At 28.5% G+C, this 15,287-nt stretch overlaps 2 protein-coding genes across 2 annotated transcripts in view; one reads left to right on the top strand and one right to left on the bottom strand.

Moving 5' to 3' along the window:
* Positions 1 to 2,275, top strand: part of Shal (potassium voltage-gated channel protein Shal) — a 116,342-nt gene extending 114,067 nt beyond the window's left edge. The window contains exon 6 of the mRNA XM_018506946.1: positions 2,059 to 2,275. The gene's annotated coding sequence lies outside the window, so the exon portion shown is untranslated. The remainder of the gene's footprint in view (positions 1 to 2,058) is intronic.
* Positions 2,276 to 4,445: 2,170 nt separating this feature from the next.
* LOC108760783 (glycine receptor subunit alpha-2) lies at positions 4,446 to 13,870 on the bottom strand. The gene is made up of 8 exons (XM_018506951.1): positions 13,749 to 13,870; positions 12,999 to 13,074; positions 11,212 to 11,389; positions 10,460 to 10,686; positions 8,476 to 8,558; positions 7,790 to 8,101; positions 6,243 to 6,448; positions 4,446 to 4,798 (listed from the first exon to the last, which is right to left on the bottom strand). The coding sequence occupies exons 2-8, from the start codon at positions 13,070 to 13,072 to the stop codon at positions 4,622 to 4,624; spliced, it is 1,257 nt and encodes a 418-aa protein (XP_018362453.1). The 5' UTR covers positions 13,073 to 13,074; positions 13,749 to 13,870; the 3' UTR covers positions 4,446 to 4,621.
* Positions 13,871 to 15,287: the final 1,417 nt, after the last annotated feature.

Raw genomic sequence — 15,287 nt, forward strand, 5'->3', positions numbered from 1 at the left:
TATATATATATATATATAAAAGCTTGTTAAAATTGGAGGGGGACAGTTGGTTGTATCCTCATGTAAGGATAACAAACTTGTAAAATCTTATCAGATCAGTATCGGATTTGTTAAAATTGGATATGGAAGAAATAATATTTTTTATAATATTGTAAAGCGCTTACTTGCTATTCTAATTTATTTAACAAAATTAGAGATATGTAATTGTGACACTGATCTAAATAACAGTTAATATCGATTAGACATTATGTGGGTCGTCGGTAATAGGCAATAAGCAATTGTGTATTAGCTTTAATGGCTAATTAAATGCGGCACGCTCGTGACATGTGTCACGCGCAGGTGGCAAACCGTGGGAAATTATTGTCGGCGTTCTCGCGGAAACGGCAAATCCGAAGAAAGGCAGTGCCAGGGCGGGAATGCGCGGGGAAGATGAAGAGCGTGAATAGAATATTTCGGGTCGTGACGTATCCCGAGAAACGATCCATTCGCAGCAACGAACAATTATGATTCCTTACGCGAATGTAATTATTCACAGCGTGAGTACGGCTCGCCTCATTAATTGCATTTCGCTGAGCAATTACCGAATGGTGAGCAGCGACGTTTTCTCGGCACGGTTAACCGCAACGATTAAAGGAAGATAAAAGGGATATCTACTTTTATTCACATTGAGCTGAATTCTCATCGCATGTCGGTGCTATCTCGCGCTAGCCGCGAAAGAAATTACGTACAAAGGAATCCGTATATAAAGGAACTGAAAACTTCGAAAAATTAAATTGAAAAATATTAAGTTGAAAAAGATATTGTTTTATTATTATTATTATTAACGTTGACATATAAATAATTTAATAATTTAATAATTTAATTTGACATACAAAGAATTTAATACCAAATTTTATTAAATAATTGTCTTTAACAAAATGTACGAAATTTATCGTATATCTTTATTTTATCAGCTTCTTATACGTTTCAATTAGAAAACTTTGCGTTTCTGATATCATTTAATTAAATTTCATTGCGCAAGTTGTGCGGAAAGTTCCAGTTAATTACTTCGTTATTAAGTTTTATCTAATTAATAATTTATTTACCGAGAATTCTAAGTTATAATTGCAGCGTGACATTCCAACGAGAGGAAAATTTTGGTTTAAAAATTTAAATATGAAAAAGAAAGGAAGAAATTTCTTATTATAAGTAAGTTTCATTGTTCATGGTATGAGAAACAGCTAATTGATAATAACAATAATGAAAATGATTATTTCTTCGCTGTGTTACCTGATTTCCTGTTTTTTTATATTCTCCAGAATATCAATGAGATAATATTCATATAGCAGACGATAATATTAATATGATAGAATTATACACAATATTAAGAAGGATATATTTCTCTATAACGTGAAATAACAGAACATTTTTCGTATTAGTAAATCAGGTAGATAATATAAATTATTAACAAAAAGCTGTTTATTTTTTAAAAGATTCAAAGGTAATCAGAAAAATGAAGTACAAATTCTAATTCTATAGAAATTTCTATACTTCTATTGATTCCTTTTCAGGGATTGTTCAAAACTTTAGACTGTAACAATTTTTCATTGCTCTGTTGTTGCAACAAATATTTAGAATAGTCAAATTATATTTGTTTCAGAGCTACATTTAAAGTAGTTTAATTATTTGTTGTAATTATTAATTATTTGGCAGTGGTATTCAAAATACTCATTAATTATTGGTTTCAAAGTTGCCTTCGTTTATCGTTTATTATGAGTACACCATTACTAGTTTATCGATCGTGAAATTGTATAAATAAAACTTAAATAATTTTTGATAAGAAAAACATAAAAATTATAACAAAAGATCAATTTAATTTGTTTACATTATTTTAACGTGTATATGTTATTTGTGATATGTTATCACAAATAACATATACATGTTATAATGTATGTATATCTGTATAAACAACTATTTTTAATGGTTGCATATATTATAAATTTATACAACATATATTATCAATTTTCATCGCCATGCTCAGTTCTATTTATTTTATTGCATTTTATTTTTGTATTGCAGTATTGTGACAGTTGATCTCTCTCTACGCTGAGGAAATTTGCGATCGCTGCATGCATAGATCTTCAAATAAAAAAACTTGTGCAAGGATGACTCGGAATTTACTTGAATAATGACGAGCGATCGTAATGTAATTAAAGGTACTTGGATAAAACACAAATGTAAATGATTAATTTTATTTATATCATATACATTGATAAATTACAACATATTTAAGTAAACTTTCTTGGCATTATGAAGACTTATATCTACTTCAAGCATTTTGAGAAATTTTACACCTCTTTTAATTATTATTAGAGCTTAACGTAAAGGATTCCACACTAACGAATAAAAAAAAGAGTTTCAATCGAATTGGTTAAAACTGCGATATATAATAGATCATGAAATGTTAATTAAGAGTTTCTTAGTCAAAATCATAACAAGTAGACAAATTTTGCACTAGCGCTATTTGAAATTTGTTATTTTGCATCTAATTAAAAATGTATCCTTATCTACTAAACTATTTAATTTTTAATAACTGTATCTTAATACTTTTATGCATAGAATACTGAGTCGATGTGAAGAAAATACATAGTTGCTTTTCAAAAAATTATGCAATTTGCAATATGGATACTTGAAACATTTTTTCAAACACTCAGATGTTTTCTTTACATCAATTGACTTATGTCATTATTCTGTGTATAAAAGTACTAAATAGTATTAAGTGAAAGTATTAAGGCACAATTATAAAAAAATGAATAGTTTAGTAAATAAAGATATTTTTTTAATCTGATTAGATTCAAAATAGCGATTTTTAAATGATGCTACATTAAAATCTGTTCATTTTTTACGGTTTTGCTTGAAGAAACTTTTGATCAGCATTTCATAATCTATAAAATATCACAGTTTTAGCCAATTCGACTAAAAATACTTTTTTCATATGATTAGTACGGGGTCTTTTATAATTTAATTCGTATTTTATATTTTTAAACATAAAGTTATTCAATAATGTTATATTAATTATGCAACCTTATTTAAATTTACGTAGATTTGTATTTTGTTATAAAATTCTATATTTGTATTGAATTTTTTATTTTTTACCCTGATTCTTGTTTTTCATTTTCACGTTCAGTTAACAATTAAATTTTCTCCTAAAGTTATTATTAGGGTCACCTTTTAGATTAACCTAATCTAAGAAATTATTTATAACAGGTTACTACGTTATAAATTGGCAAACATTAACGTAAGTGCACAACTTAGACAGTATTGGTCTGCAGTAGTAATACTCCGTAATAGGTCAGACAGTACGCTCCATTAACTTGACGCAAGACATTTAAGTTCGGTTAATGAACAGAACAGCAACTGAAAAAATGTTTGTGTTATTTTTAGTAATAATCTATTATTATAATTTAGAAAGTATGTTACATTACGTTATTACGTTCATATTGTCTAATATATTGTAAATGTTGTAATAACGAGTATATTTTGAATATTTTGAAGTTACTATTCTTCTTTTGATTAAAATTTTTTTTTAATTTTATCTTTCTTTATAACTATTTTTTTTAATAAATATTTTTTTCTAATTTTTTAATTGTACTTGAAATTAATATGAATATCTTCTAGTTCCATAAACAATTAAATAAAAATTTGATATAACATTTTGATATAATATGATAATATGAGAGATGATACATAATACTATCGTTTGAAAATTTGAAAACACCGCTTTTTTTTTTAGAAGAGCGAAACAGTAATATCAATACTTTCAAAGAATAGTTCCATATGAGAAATTTTACTATCTACTTTAATATTATAACTATATATTATAAATAAATTTAATATTATTATCAAGAAATATTAGTATAATTAACAGGAAGGATTATGCTCATCTCGTAATTTATAGAAGAATTTTAATTAATTTATTTTTTAATAGATATACTGATTGACTTTACCACATTTTTGATTTATGTAATCAAATTTGTTTCCAATACCTGGAACAGGTGAGTAATTCATGTACATTAATCAGTTAATTAAAATTGTAAACCATATAATATACACATTGATTAAATTTAAATGCATGAAGTTTTTGAACAAGTACGTTCTTTTTTATTACAATAAAAAACTTTATTGTAATAAATTATAATTTGTTTAATATAATAAATTATGATTCGCGCTTAACAAAAAATGAGTAATATAAATTAGGCGATATTTTTATAAAAATTAAAAGACATTCTAAATATGATACATATATATCATTAAGGTGTCTTATTTATCTATAACTGTTTTGTTATATTTCTTATAATTTGTTACAGGGATTTACTATATCTTGTAATGAACATAGATCGGTTTATTCTTTTTGTCACAATCTTCGTAAAACATACCTTTAATAAACATACGGATTTAATCCCACTTTTATTAAATTCTTTTATTGTGCCACACTTTATACATGATAGTTTACAGGATACTTTTTGTTTCGACAAATTTTTTGCTGCATCCTTCGTAATATTCTTTCTGTAATTCAATGCCTTTCTTTAAAACCGTACTCGTAATTCTCGCCGAGTCGGACATGAGTCTTGCCCGAGTTGCATTACAGGAATGTGCTCCAATAGACGACGTTAAGGATGAAGAATGAGAAAGGGAAGAAGAATCTGGAAACCTTATCGATGTAAATGGCAGTGGCTCGTCCTTGGCAGCACTGCTCATACTGAATTGTCGGTTGCCTGGTTGGACTTCTGTTTCTTTCGGTATCCGGCCTCATCGGCGTCTTTGAAAAAAGAGATTAAAAACACGTCACATAAAATATGATATGAAAGTAATAAATGTAAAAAATTATTATATATATATATTACATACATATAATTAATTGTTTCTATTTATTTCCCTCTCTTTCATTTATCTTATTAATCAAGACTTGCGAGGTAAGTAAATCATTATATTTACTTTATATAAAAAATAAAATGATATGTACCATGTAATTGAAATAGTATAGAAAACAGATTTATTAATTTTTTTATTTTTTAGCAGATATTAATTCTTAAATCATGCTTAACATCGATTTTGAACAATTAATACATTTCACGTTAGAATTAACTTAACATATTTTAACTTATTAAGTTAAATAAAAATTTTCACGTATTATTTTTCGAATAAATAAAATTCATATTTTTCAATTCAAGCATATTATATTTCTATAGATTGCGTGTAATGTGACAATATTCGTTAAACAAAAAAATGATGACATATTTTATGAGAGATTATGATAAAATGAAACTAAAGGAAAAATCTAATATTCTAATATCTCTTGCTAATATAATTTTGCTTGCAAATCAAAAAGACAAAATTCATAATAATCATAAAATTCTTATTTAACTGCGTGAATGACTTTTACTTATTAGCTATAAAAGAAAAACGATATTTATTTCGCGCACGAATGCGTTTTATCGTAAAGCAAACAAAAGTAAATACCGCAGTAGTAGCAAATATTACGCAATGGGTGTAATAAAAACGGGATGTTTTCTATGTACAAAAGGAATTGTAAGTCTGCGTAAACTACACAGAAGAAAGGAGAGAATAAATATTTCTCTGCGAATTGAGTGTGGGACGAATGCATGCAATAAAATCGAACTTTGGAACTTGTTCAAGAGGGAAATTACTGAAGAAAAGTTACTCGCCATTCGATACAATGAATCGCCTAGAAAAATGTTTGTACTTTTCGAGAAGTATACTCCGCCGTACTTTCCGCCGTCGATGCTGTTTACCGTATAACATTCGGATTCAGAAATAAATATGCGTTTGTCAGTCATATAGGTTTTTATTTAGGCGAGTTTTCTGCTTCACAATAGAATGGAATCGTTAGAGTACTAAAAAGTTCAGCTTGAAATTTATATGAAATGTTGTTTGTGTGTAGAACTACGTATTTAATGTTTCATTTCTCTTTCTTATTAAACGAATAAGTGATATAACTTTACAATACATCTCAATGATTTATACGACTCCGCAAATATCGATAATTCATAATGATCGCAATTTACAATGTAGCGCCCCTTATTTCTAGCATTTTTATTCAATTGAACGATATTGTATCAACAGAACGAATTGCATGCTCGTGGCCGACGGTACGGCGTATTTTACTTTATCTCGAACTATCAATTTTGCAGAACCAATGGAACATTCACCATAAATATCGCACCACACTTTTTCTCGTTTACCTTGAAATCGTCGATGGCCTCGCGAAGATCTTCGTCCGAGTATCCTTTCATGGCCTTCGTAGCGACTGGCCCCATGTAGTTGTTCACTACTGCGAATTCCATAAGAGACAAGAAGACGAACACACTACACGAAGACATCCACACGTCAATCGCCTTCACATACGAGACCGGCGGTAGAGATTGTTGAGACTGCGTGTTTTGAGTAGCTAAAAGTAAGATATTAACCCTTAATCCTTACATGCTTGTACAGTTACATATATACAATTCAGTTGACTTGATCAACGTCTCTCTCTACTTAACACTACCGTGTCTCCAGATAAATATGCATTGAATGAAAGCAAGTTAATTATTTCAAATAATATCATATGTCTCAGTGGTTAAATTGGTAAAAATATCAAGGAATAGGGAGATCTACATTCGAAATCTGTGGATGGAGTGATATTTTTCGTAATAAATTCTCAGTGGTTCAAGATGCACCTTAGCATTATCTTAGTATTATCAGAAATTGCTGAAACAATTTAATTTGTGATTTTACTCTAGCTCTAATTTAAAACTGTGTTTCAAGTTCGACAAATAATAATCGGTACGCAATTCGCTTGAACTGGAAATTGCACAATTGTTTACGTAAAAATGTTATCAGATACAAATATCCGCTATGATCGAACAAAGTCTTTATTTCTTATTTATGATAATTATTTTTATCATTAGATTTTATATAGTTATTTTTGTACATAGATATATGTGTATATTATTTACTGGTTTAAATTTACAATATTATAAAATATTCTCTTATGATTTTTCATGCAAATGTAAATTTAAATTTGCATAATTGTGTGAATTAAACTAACTGTAAGTATAGATATATGTACATTGAACAAAATTTTTGGTTCAATTTATTTATCTTTAACTGAGATAACTGGAATTCTGGTTGATACTATTTCTGGTAACTATTTCTGGTTAATATTTCTGGTAAAATCTATTAAAATTCTTATTTTTACCAGAATAATTATATCTCAATCAGAATTCTAATTATCTCAACTAGAATTCCAATAGATTTAACCAGAAAATTCTAATTCGTTCATTTTCCACCAGAATTACTATTTAATCCAACCAGACCATTTTTCTTAGTGTAAGTACAGGTATATGTAAGTATAAGTAGTATAATTAATTATGTAATTCTATAATAAGAATTATTTAAAATCTGCATTTTCGTTTGTTCATTTATGCCTCGGAGCATTTTATATAATTATTACGTTTAAGAAATCAATGTTATCCGCTACCAATTATTTATACTATATACTTTATTCTCGGAATTTACATCGAAATTTATCGCAAATAATTTCATTCGATTTTAGCGTATCAAAAAAGATTTAACTAATGGTTTTACTAAAATCATAGGATTTATTGAAACTATTTTGGTTCTAGTTAATTGCAATTTTGCTGATATTTATGTCATCATTATATGATACTCCGGCAAAACGTTTTATCGCGATCGTAAATATCATGAATAGTTATATCACGAGCAATGGGTGGAGAGGTCGCCTAACCAAGGGTCAGCAGTGACGTCACGCCAAGGGTAACTCGTGCCGGGATGGCTTCCGGCTTGATCCAAAAGGCGATCCAGGACATGACGACGATCAGGGCGGATGGTATGTACGTGTGGAACAGGTGATAACCCAGTCTCCGGCGCAGATTGAAGACAATCTGTATGCACGTGAAGTTTCCGGTCGAGTATTCGATCGTGCAGTCGGTCGTGTAGTTGTTCGATATGTCTAGTTGCGGCAGCTCGATTTCCGGATTAACTACAAGGGGATCGGTCATATTCCATAGGAATACCAGATCCTGAGTTGTATGCGAAACTAAAAAAAAAAGTAAATGATGTATAGAGACAAGCATGACAAAGGAGAAGGTGATATTATGGCACTCTATCCTCAAAATAATCCTATCCTAAATAAATAAATAGCCTTGATATTTTAACATAAAATATGATTATTCATAAACATATTTGGTGTAAATAATTCATTATAATCGATAATAGCTACAGATAATATGACTGTATAAACAATAATTGTAACAAAATATTAACATTGCTATTATGCTTTTACTGTACATTATTCAGTTTCTTCTTTGTTAGTAGCGAAAATATTACGATTTATGTGTATATCACAGTATTTATATAATAATATTTTATATATATAATATAATCGCTTATAAAATATTAATGTATACTTACGGCTTTCGATCATCATCGAGCAAATTTGAGTGTCATGAGGATAGGATTCGAACTTCATCGCGCATGAGAGTACCAATGTCAATCTAAAACGAATATTACGCTTCCTTGTGTGACACAATTTATTATTCAAATTTTGTTTTCTGATACAAGTTTTACTCGATAGTGTTATTTTCACAGTGACGAACAATATTGAAGTTCTTCTCTATATTTGTGTTTCCGATAAAACATACATTCAGAACAAATAAATTCGTATTATTTTATTGACAATAAAACTTGACAGAACGGCACGGCAATTAAATGCTCTATCGAATACGTTGGATTAAAATCATGGATAGAAATAAATGAAGCCGAAATAGCTATAAACAAAAACGATGTGGAAATCGAGTAGAAATATATGAACGTCATGAGAGTCTTATGTGTATTTTATAACAGTTAAAAATTTTTTGAACTTGTGTGTGCTGATTGCTGATCTTACTTGTGCTACAAAAGTATTAAAAAATTTATTATTTGAATTAGAGATCTAATAAAAAGATAAAAAATATTGAAATTAATGCATGCATTTATTATTTGAATAGTTAAAGCTTCAAAGTCAAACTCGATAACAAATTCTCTAAACTCTAGTGTTTCCTCAGGTTCCGACGCGTGACGTTGGTATTTTATTGCAGTATTTATTTCGCAAAAAATAGAGTGCTCTTATAATGTAAGGAGAGGGATGAAGAGAATAAGTTAATATTTATATAAGGTAATATGACGCTTTTTTAAAAAATAATGCATATAAAATCATAATTGTAATATATTAATGAAATTTACCTGTATTTTTGTAACAATTATAATATTATAAAAAATTTAAGTATAAGTTATCATAATATTTATAGATTTTTAGAAGTTAGTTCTAGTTTTTAATATTTTTTTTGTTCCCTTATCTCTTGTATACATATTTTATTATTAAATACTTTTATTAAAAGAATATGTCGAAAGCACAAGTTTAAATATTTATGTTAACTAAAAACATTTTAAATTATATTTGTAATTTGTATTTACATGAAGCTTGCATATTTTATAAAAAGATAATTATTGAAATGTTTTTTATTTTTTTTACACAGATGTTTATGATATTTGATACAATTATAAAATAACTGTCCGAGTCCAAAGCTGGAAATCTCACTCAAACAAAAAGTTTTAAACTAGTATTCTCGTGCGAGGAATATAGTTTTTACAGTTACAAAAAACAGCATCCCAGATGGCAAGCTGTAGTCATTTTGACGTCAACAGTTAGTCATTTTAAATTATTGACGTCATGTTATCTATTTAAGATGTAACAATGATGTCATTTTTTTACCAATTAATAACGTCATTTATTTATTTATTCTGCGACGTATTTACACCGTCATACTTATTAACGTCGGATAAATGATTAATCAACGACGTACTTGTAACGTTATTAGTGATCAATTAATAACGTCATTCATTTCTACAGTTAGTAACACGAATTTAATGACGTATTTTCGACTTCGGTTTATATAATGTTATATAACGTTATATGGCTGTGACAAATTCACGTCATTTTTATGATGATAGGACATTGAATTTATCAGAAGTGACTAGTTAATAACGTCAAATAGACTTAATAGACGACACATTGCTATCTGGGATGTTTGGTACGAAAAGTAAATTTATTACTTTAATTGTATAATGAAGATAAGAGAGAGAGAGAGAGAGAGAGAGAGAGAGAAATTAAATTGTATAATAATTATCATATATCATAATAATTCTTGTATAACTCATAGGTATGTAATTAACGAATATTAACATTTAATTTCTAATATTATTAATTAATAATTATTATTAATTCTTATTTAACATATTAACGCATTTTTTATAAGAAAAGTTTAAATAAAAAGTCACATTTATTGTAAAATGCTTATAATTTGCTAAGTGGAACTAAACTAACTATTAATAATGATTAAGAGATTTATAAACTTACTTGGACATGTAAAGAAGCGTTTTATCGTGATACAGCCAAAGATAATGATTTGGTATGGACATCTCGTGAAAAGTAACTTTTTTCGCATTCTTGAAGAAACAGTCGGGTCTCCAGATATTGTGCAACCAATCTACATCAAGTATCCGATAATCCTCGGACATGTTTTCCGGTAGTCGTAGCCTAGAATCCCGCCAACTCTGAGCGAGAAATATGTCGGCCACGTATGTCTGTCGTCGCGGAAAAATAATTGTGAACAGATGCACTTTATGTTTTCAATAAAAACGTTTCAATTTTTATATCCTCGCATATACAGGGTGTATTCTAAGTAAGCTAAAAGATTTTAAAGGGTGATATTTTATACCCAAATTTCGTTTAACTTTTGAACTAAGAGTGAGCAAACGAAAATTCCGACGGAGCATTCGTGAGCAAACAATGAGCAAACGAATGCAAAAAAAATTATTCGATTTTTTAATATTGGGGGGGCTAGCGTGAAGTTGGCCCCCCAAAATTTAATTTTGTATAACTTTTGAACTAGGGGTGAGCAAACGATGAGCAAACGAATGCAAAAAAAAATTATTCGATTTTTTAATATGGGGGGGCTAGCATGAAGTTGGCGTAGCACGCACAGGAGATGTGCTAGTATAATTAAAATTAATATAAAAAATGGAAAGAGTAACCCAATAAAATGTAATATACACAGATGTGCATGTAATATTCTGGGGAAATATTCAACAAAACAAATTTCTTCTCACCATCGATTCTTCATTTATTGAATCTAGGCTGAGCACTGTTACATGGAAATAAACGATAGTAGGTTGGCCGAGAAATTTTGGAGCTCTATGCTTATCGTATTGTTTTGGATTCAAAGGCAGGATATCCCTCAGCGACAAAGAAGTTTCCTTTTTTCCGTACTCATCGAAGTCCAGTTCTCTAAAATGTCAAAAAATGATAAAAATTTGCTAATCGACACTATTTGTATATCTGTATCTATATATTTGTTAGAGATTACATTAACTACAACATATCATATTTAATATTGGAAAATGCATATTCTATATCATTCATCTGCAAACAAACCAATTTTAATGCAATAATATATTTAACGAATATATCTCTAATTAAATCAATAATTATTAAAGAAACATTTTTTGATCAAATCTTATTATACAATCTGTATTTAAGTAAATAAAAATCGAAAACGTTTTATTTTCTAAAGCAATTTAAAATCCATTTTTTTACTTTATGTTGTCGAAAATTATAAATCACTGAAAAGTATTTTCCCACTAATAACTATTTTAATTAAGATTATTCTTTAAGATAATACTTATGTAATAGACAATAAAATAATCTTTTTAAAGATTACTCTGTAAAAATAATTGGGTTACATTTTATTATAGTTGAACGGATTATTAAAAAATATGTTAATATAGACAGTGACTGAGAACAAAACATGTTTATATAAACTTGATTTAAAATCACTTTATGTTACTGCAAAATTCGGCAAGCCGATAACTTTTAAGAATTTCTTTGAATATTTTTATTTAGTAATGTTTATTACTAAATAAAAATATTTAGATGTGTAAAGTAAAGTTATTGTAGAATAATATGTAAAGTAATTATTGTTTATATTAATATTAATTACATATGACTACGAATGTCATTAAACAGAAATACGCGAGAAAATTTTATGTACTAATATACGACGTATTCTTTATGTATTCTTTATGTATTTTTGTGTGAATAATCTTTTTATAATATATAATAATACTAAATATGTTAATAAAAATTAAATTGTTTTTTATTCATTAACTGAAATGAAAAAGAAATAAATAAGAGCATAACTGGAAACAATTTGTAGTAATGACCTTAAGAGTTAAATATATAGCTTTGACAATGATATCGCTGGTACAGCGATTTTTATCGCAGCATCGATGGCACTCAAGTTATTCACAGACCACAAGAATTGAGTACGCGGTCTGTTGGCAATTTCATTATTACAGAGTGGATGCTATTTTTCTTAACCGGGTCACGTTGGACACGATCGCTAACTGCTAGAATTTTATTTGTTCAATTAGGATGTGATTGCAGTATTGATTGAAAAATAAATGCATCGGGAAATGTAGTACGAAGACGTGACATATATCTGCTATTAAATCACGCATTTATAATCTGCGAATATACATATATGTCGGCAGTATACGATTTAATGTGTGATACTATTTATGATGGAATAGATATTATAAATGCAAGAATAATGAAACCCGTAACTGTACATATTTATTTCATGCAAGAAATTTATCATATTACATTTAAATAATATCACACTTATTTAAATAATGTATTTCTTTCTCCTTTTACAATCATTGAAAATATTATAATTATATTGTTCACTTAGTTGATATCTTTTATAAATTTACAGAACAAGAAAATATAATTTAAAAGAAAAAATTTAGATGTAAAATATTATTTCTATTGAGATTATTGATTTCGAAACAATTAGAATGTTAGTTCGACAAAGAAAGTGTAATTGCGTACTTACGGAAAATGCGGAGCGGTCATGTCAAGCAAGGCGTATAGATAGCAGCATATAATCAGCAGAAAATGCCACGTCATTCCTGAAGAAGGCAGAGAATATAAAGAGTGATGCCCCAAAGAAAGAGCAATGTATGCAATGGAGTATGCAAAGTTATAAAGAATTCATCGACGCGGAGGGATGAGATAGTGTTGAATTCGCGGACGTCAAAGAACACTTCCGTTCTTCTATGAGGGGAAGGATATATGTTACGTCCATTTCTTCACAAAGAAGTTTACTAAATTTCAATGAATCTATTAATATTTATATAGCTAATTTAATTTTTGACTCAATAAATAACACTCGAACTGGAAAATCTCATACTTTTTTATTGTTTTCTGCTAATATATAGATAGTGCTGCATATTGAAGATTAACAATAAGCAATTTGTTGCTTCCTGTTCTTATTAATGTATATAAAATCAATATAAATATCCATATATGATTCAAATGCATGATTTGATAAAGTAGAAAATAATACATTACAATTATTTTATAATATACCAACAATGTAATGTTAAATTTAACCACTCTCGTCTTATACTGATTAAGAAACTTTAGAAATAAAATTTCGTAGCACAAGCAGTTATTAAAATCTCTGCTTTCTTATTAATCCTCGACATGACATATTTCACGGGCCGTTTCCTGCGTTGCATCTCATATTTTTAAATTTTATGGTCCTTCACACGACGATTTTCCGATCCAATTTTCCACTCACCGATCAACTGCACATTCTATCGTTCGGAAATCCGAATGCTCTCGACAAAGATTGAACGGAAGTTATTAACCGCTCGCCTGAAAATATTTTTCGCCGGACGATCACTTCCGGTCCCTCGTGAATCAATGAACATTTGAATTACATTCAAACATAGCGTCTTATGAATGAAGCCACGTGGATCAATGTTGAGAATCTCGATGAGTCACGTTGTCAACAAGGTTTTATAAATTGCGATCTACGTAGACCTATAATAAATCAACAGAAGTCATTTTTATTAAGAATTTTTATCAAGAACAATGTTTTGAACACTTTGAGTATGCGTTAGTCTCATAATAATCTCAAATTAATGATATTAATTAATAATCACTTTTTTTATTTAAATATTATTCAGTAAAAATTAAATTATATACGAAAAGAACGGTTTTACATTGTCTAAAAATTTAGCTAAAAACAATTGTAAAAATAATTTTATTAGATTATCAAAATAATTATGTAGGACGTTCTAGCTGGTTCCTAAAATGACAAAACTATTTGCAACATTGCAGCATAGTGATGGGATTTCGGTTCCGGTCACGTCATCGTTTCGATCCCTCCACTTTGTTTTATCAAGCGAAGCGGAGCGAGCGAGACCGAGAGAGTCTGTTCTTCTCGTGTTCGGCAATCTTCGGTTCACCGAGCGAACGAGACAACGAGAAAATTCTCTTGTTGTCTCGTTCCCTTGGAGCGCCGAAGATTGCCGAACGTGAGAAGAACGGACTCCATAGCTGTCTCACTCATTTCACATCGCTGGTAGAGGAAAATAGAGGGGTCGAAACGCTGGTGTACTCGGAGCTAAAATCCTGTCAGTGTCACTGTTAAAGCATTGAGTATTCTACATAATTATTTTGATAGTCCAACGAAATTATGTTCAAATATGTCTTTCTAAATTTTTAGAGACTTCAGCAAAATCGTCTTTTCTATTTAAAATAAGGACTTAAATTAAGTTTTTTAATAAGATGTACCTACAAATCTCTTAGAAGTTATCGAAGCTTAGCTGGTCTTTAAGTAATCATTTTAAATCACCCTTTATTAAATGCACCTTTTTAAAAAGGTAAATTTATTAATACTTACACAGTGAAATTTTTTGAAGATAACGTTTTATAAAAACAAGTATAAATCACAGATTACATAAATGTAACCTTTAAATATATAAACTTACACATGTATAACACTATAAAATTACACACATAACATACTATATAAAAATGAAAAGGTTTATATAACAAATGTAAAATATTTTAAAAGAATTTTTTGGAAAAAAATAGTATGAATTTCTGATTATTTTAAATTTTTACCAAGTAAAAAAATAATGATAAAGAGCCATTAAAACATACAATGTTAATAATATACTAAATATCACACAAAGTGCACTTAAAAGTAAAAAGAGCAAATACACACTTAGAGAGTAATTAAAAGATTACAAATTTTACATATATATTTATATATAAGAGTTTAGAAATATTTAAATATACTTTTGAATTCATCATAATTCTCAATGAT

Source organism: Trachymyrmex cornetzi, unplaced genomic scaffold (assembly GCF_001594075.2).
Source record: "Trachymyrmex cornetzi isolate Tcor2-1 unplaced genomic scaffold, Tcor1.1 scaffold23, whole genome shotgun sequence".
Taxonomy (NCBI): domain Eukaryota; kingdom Metazoa; phylum Arthropoda; class Insecta; order Hymenoptera; family Formicidae; genus Trachymyrmex; species Trachymyrmex cornetzi.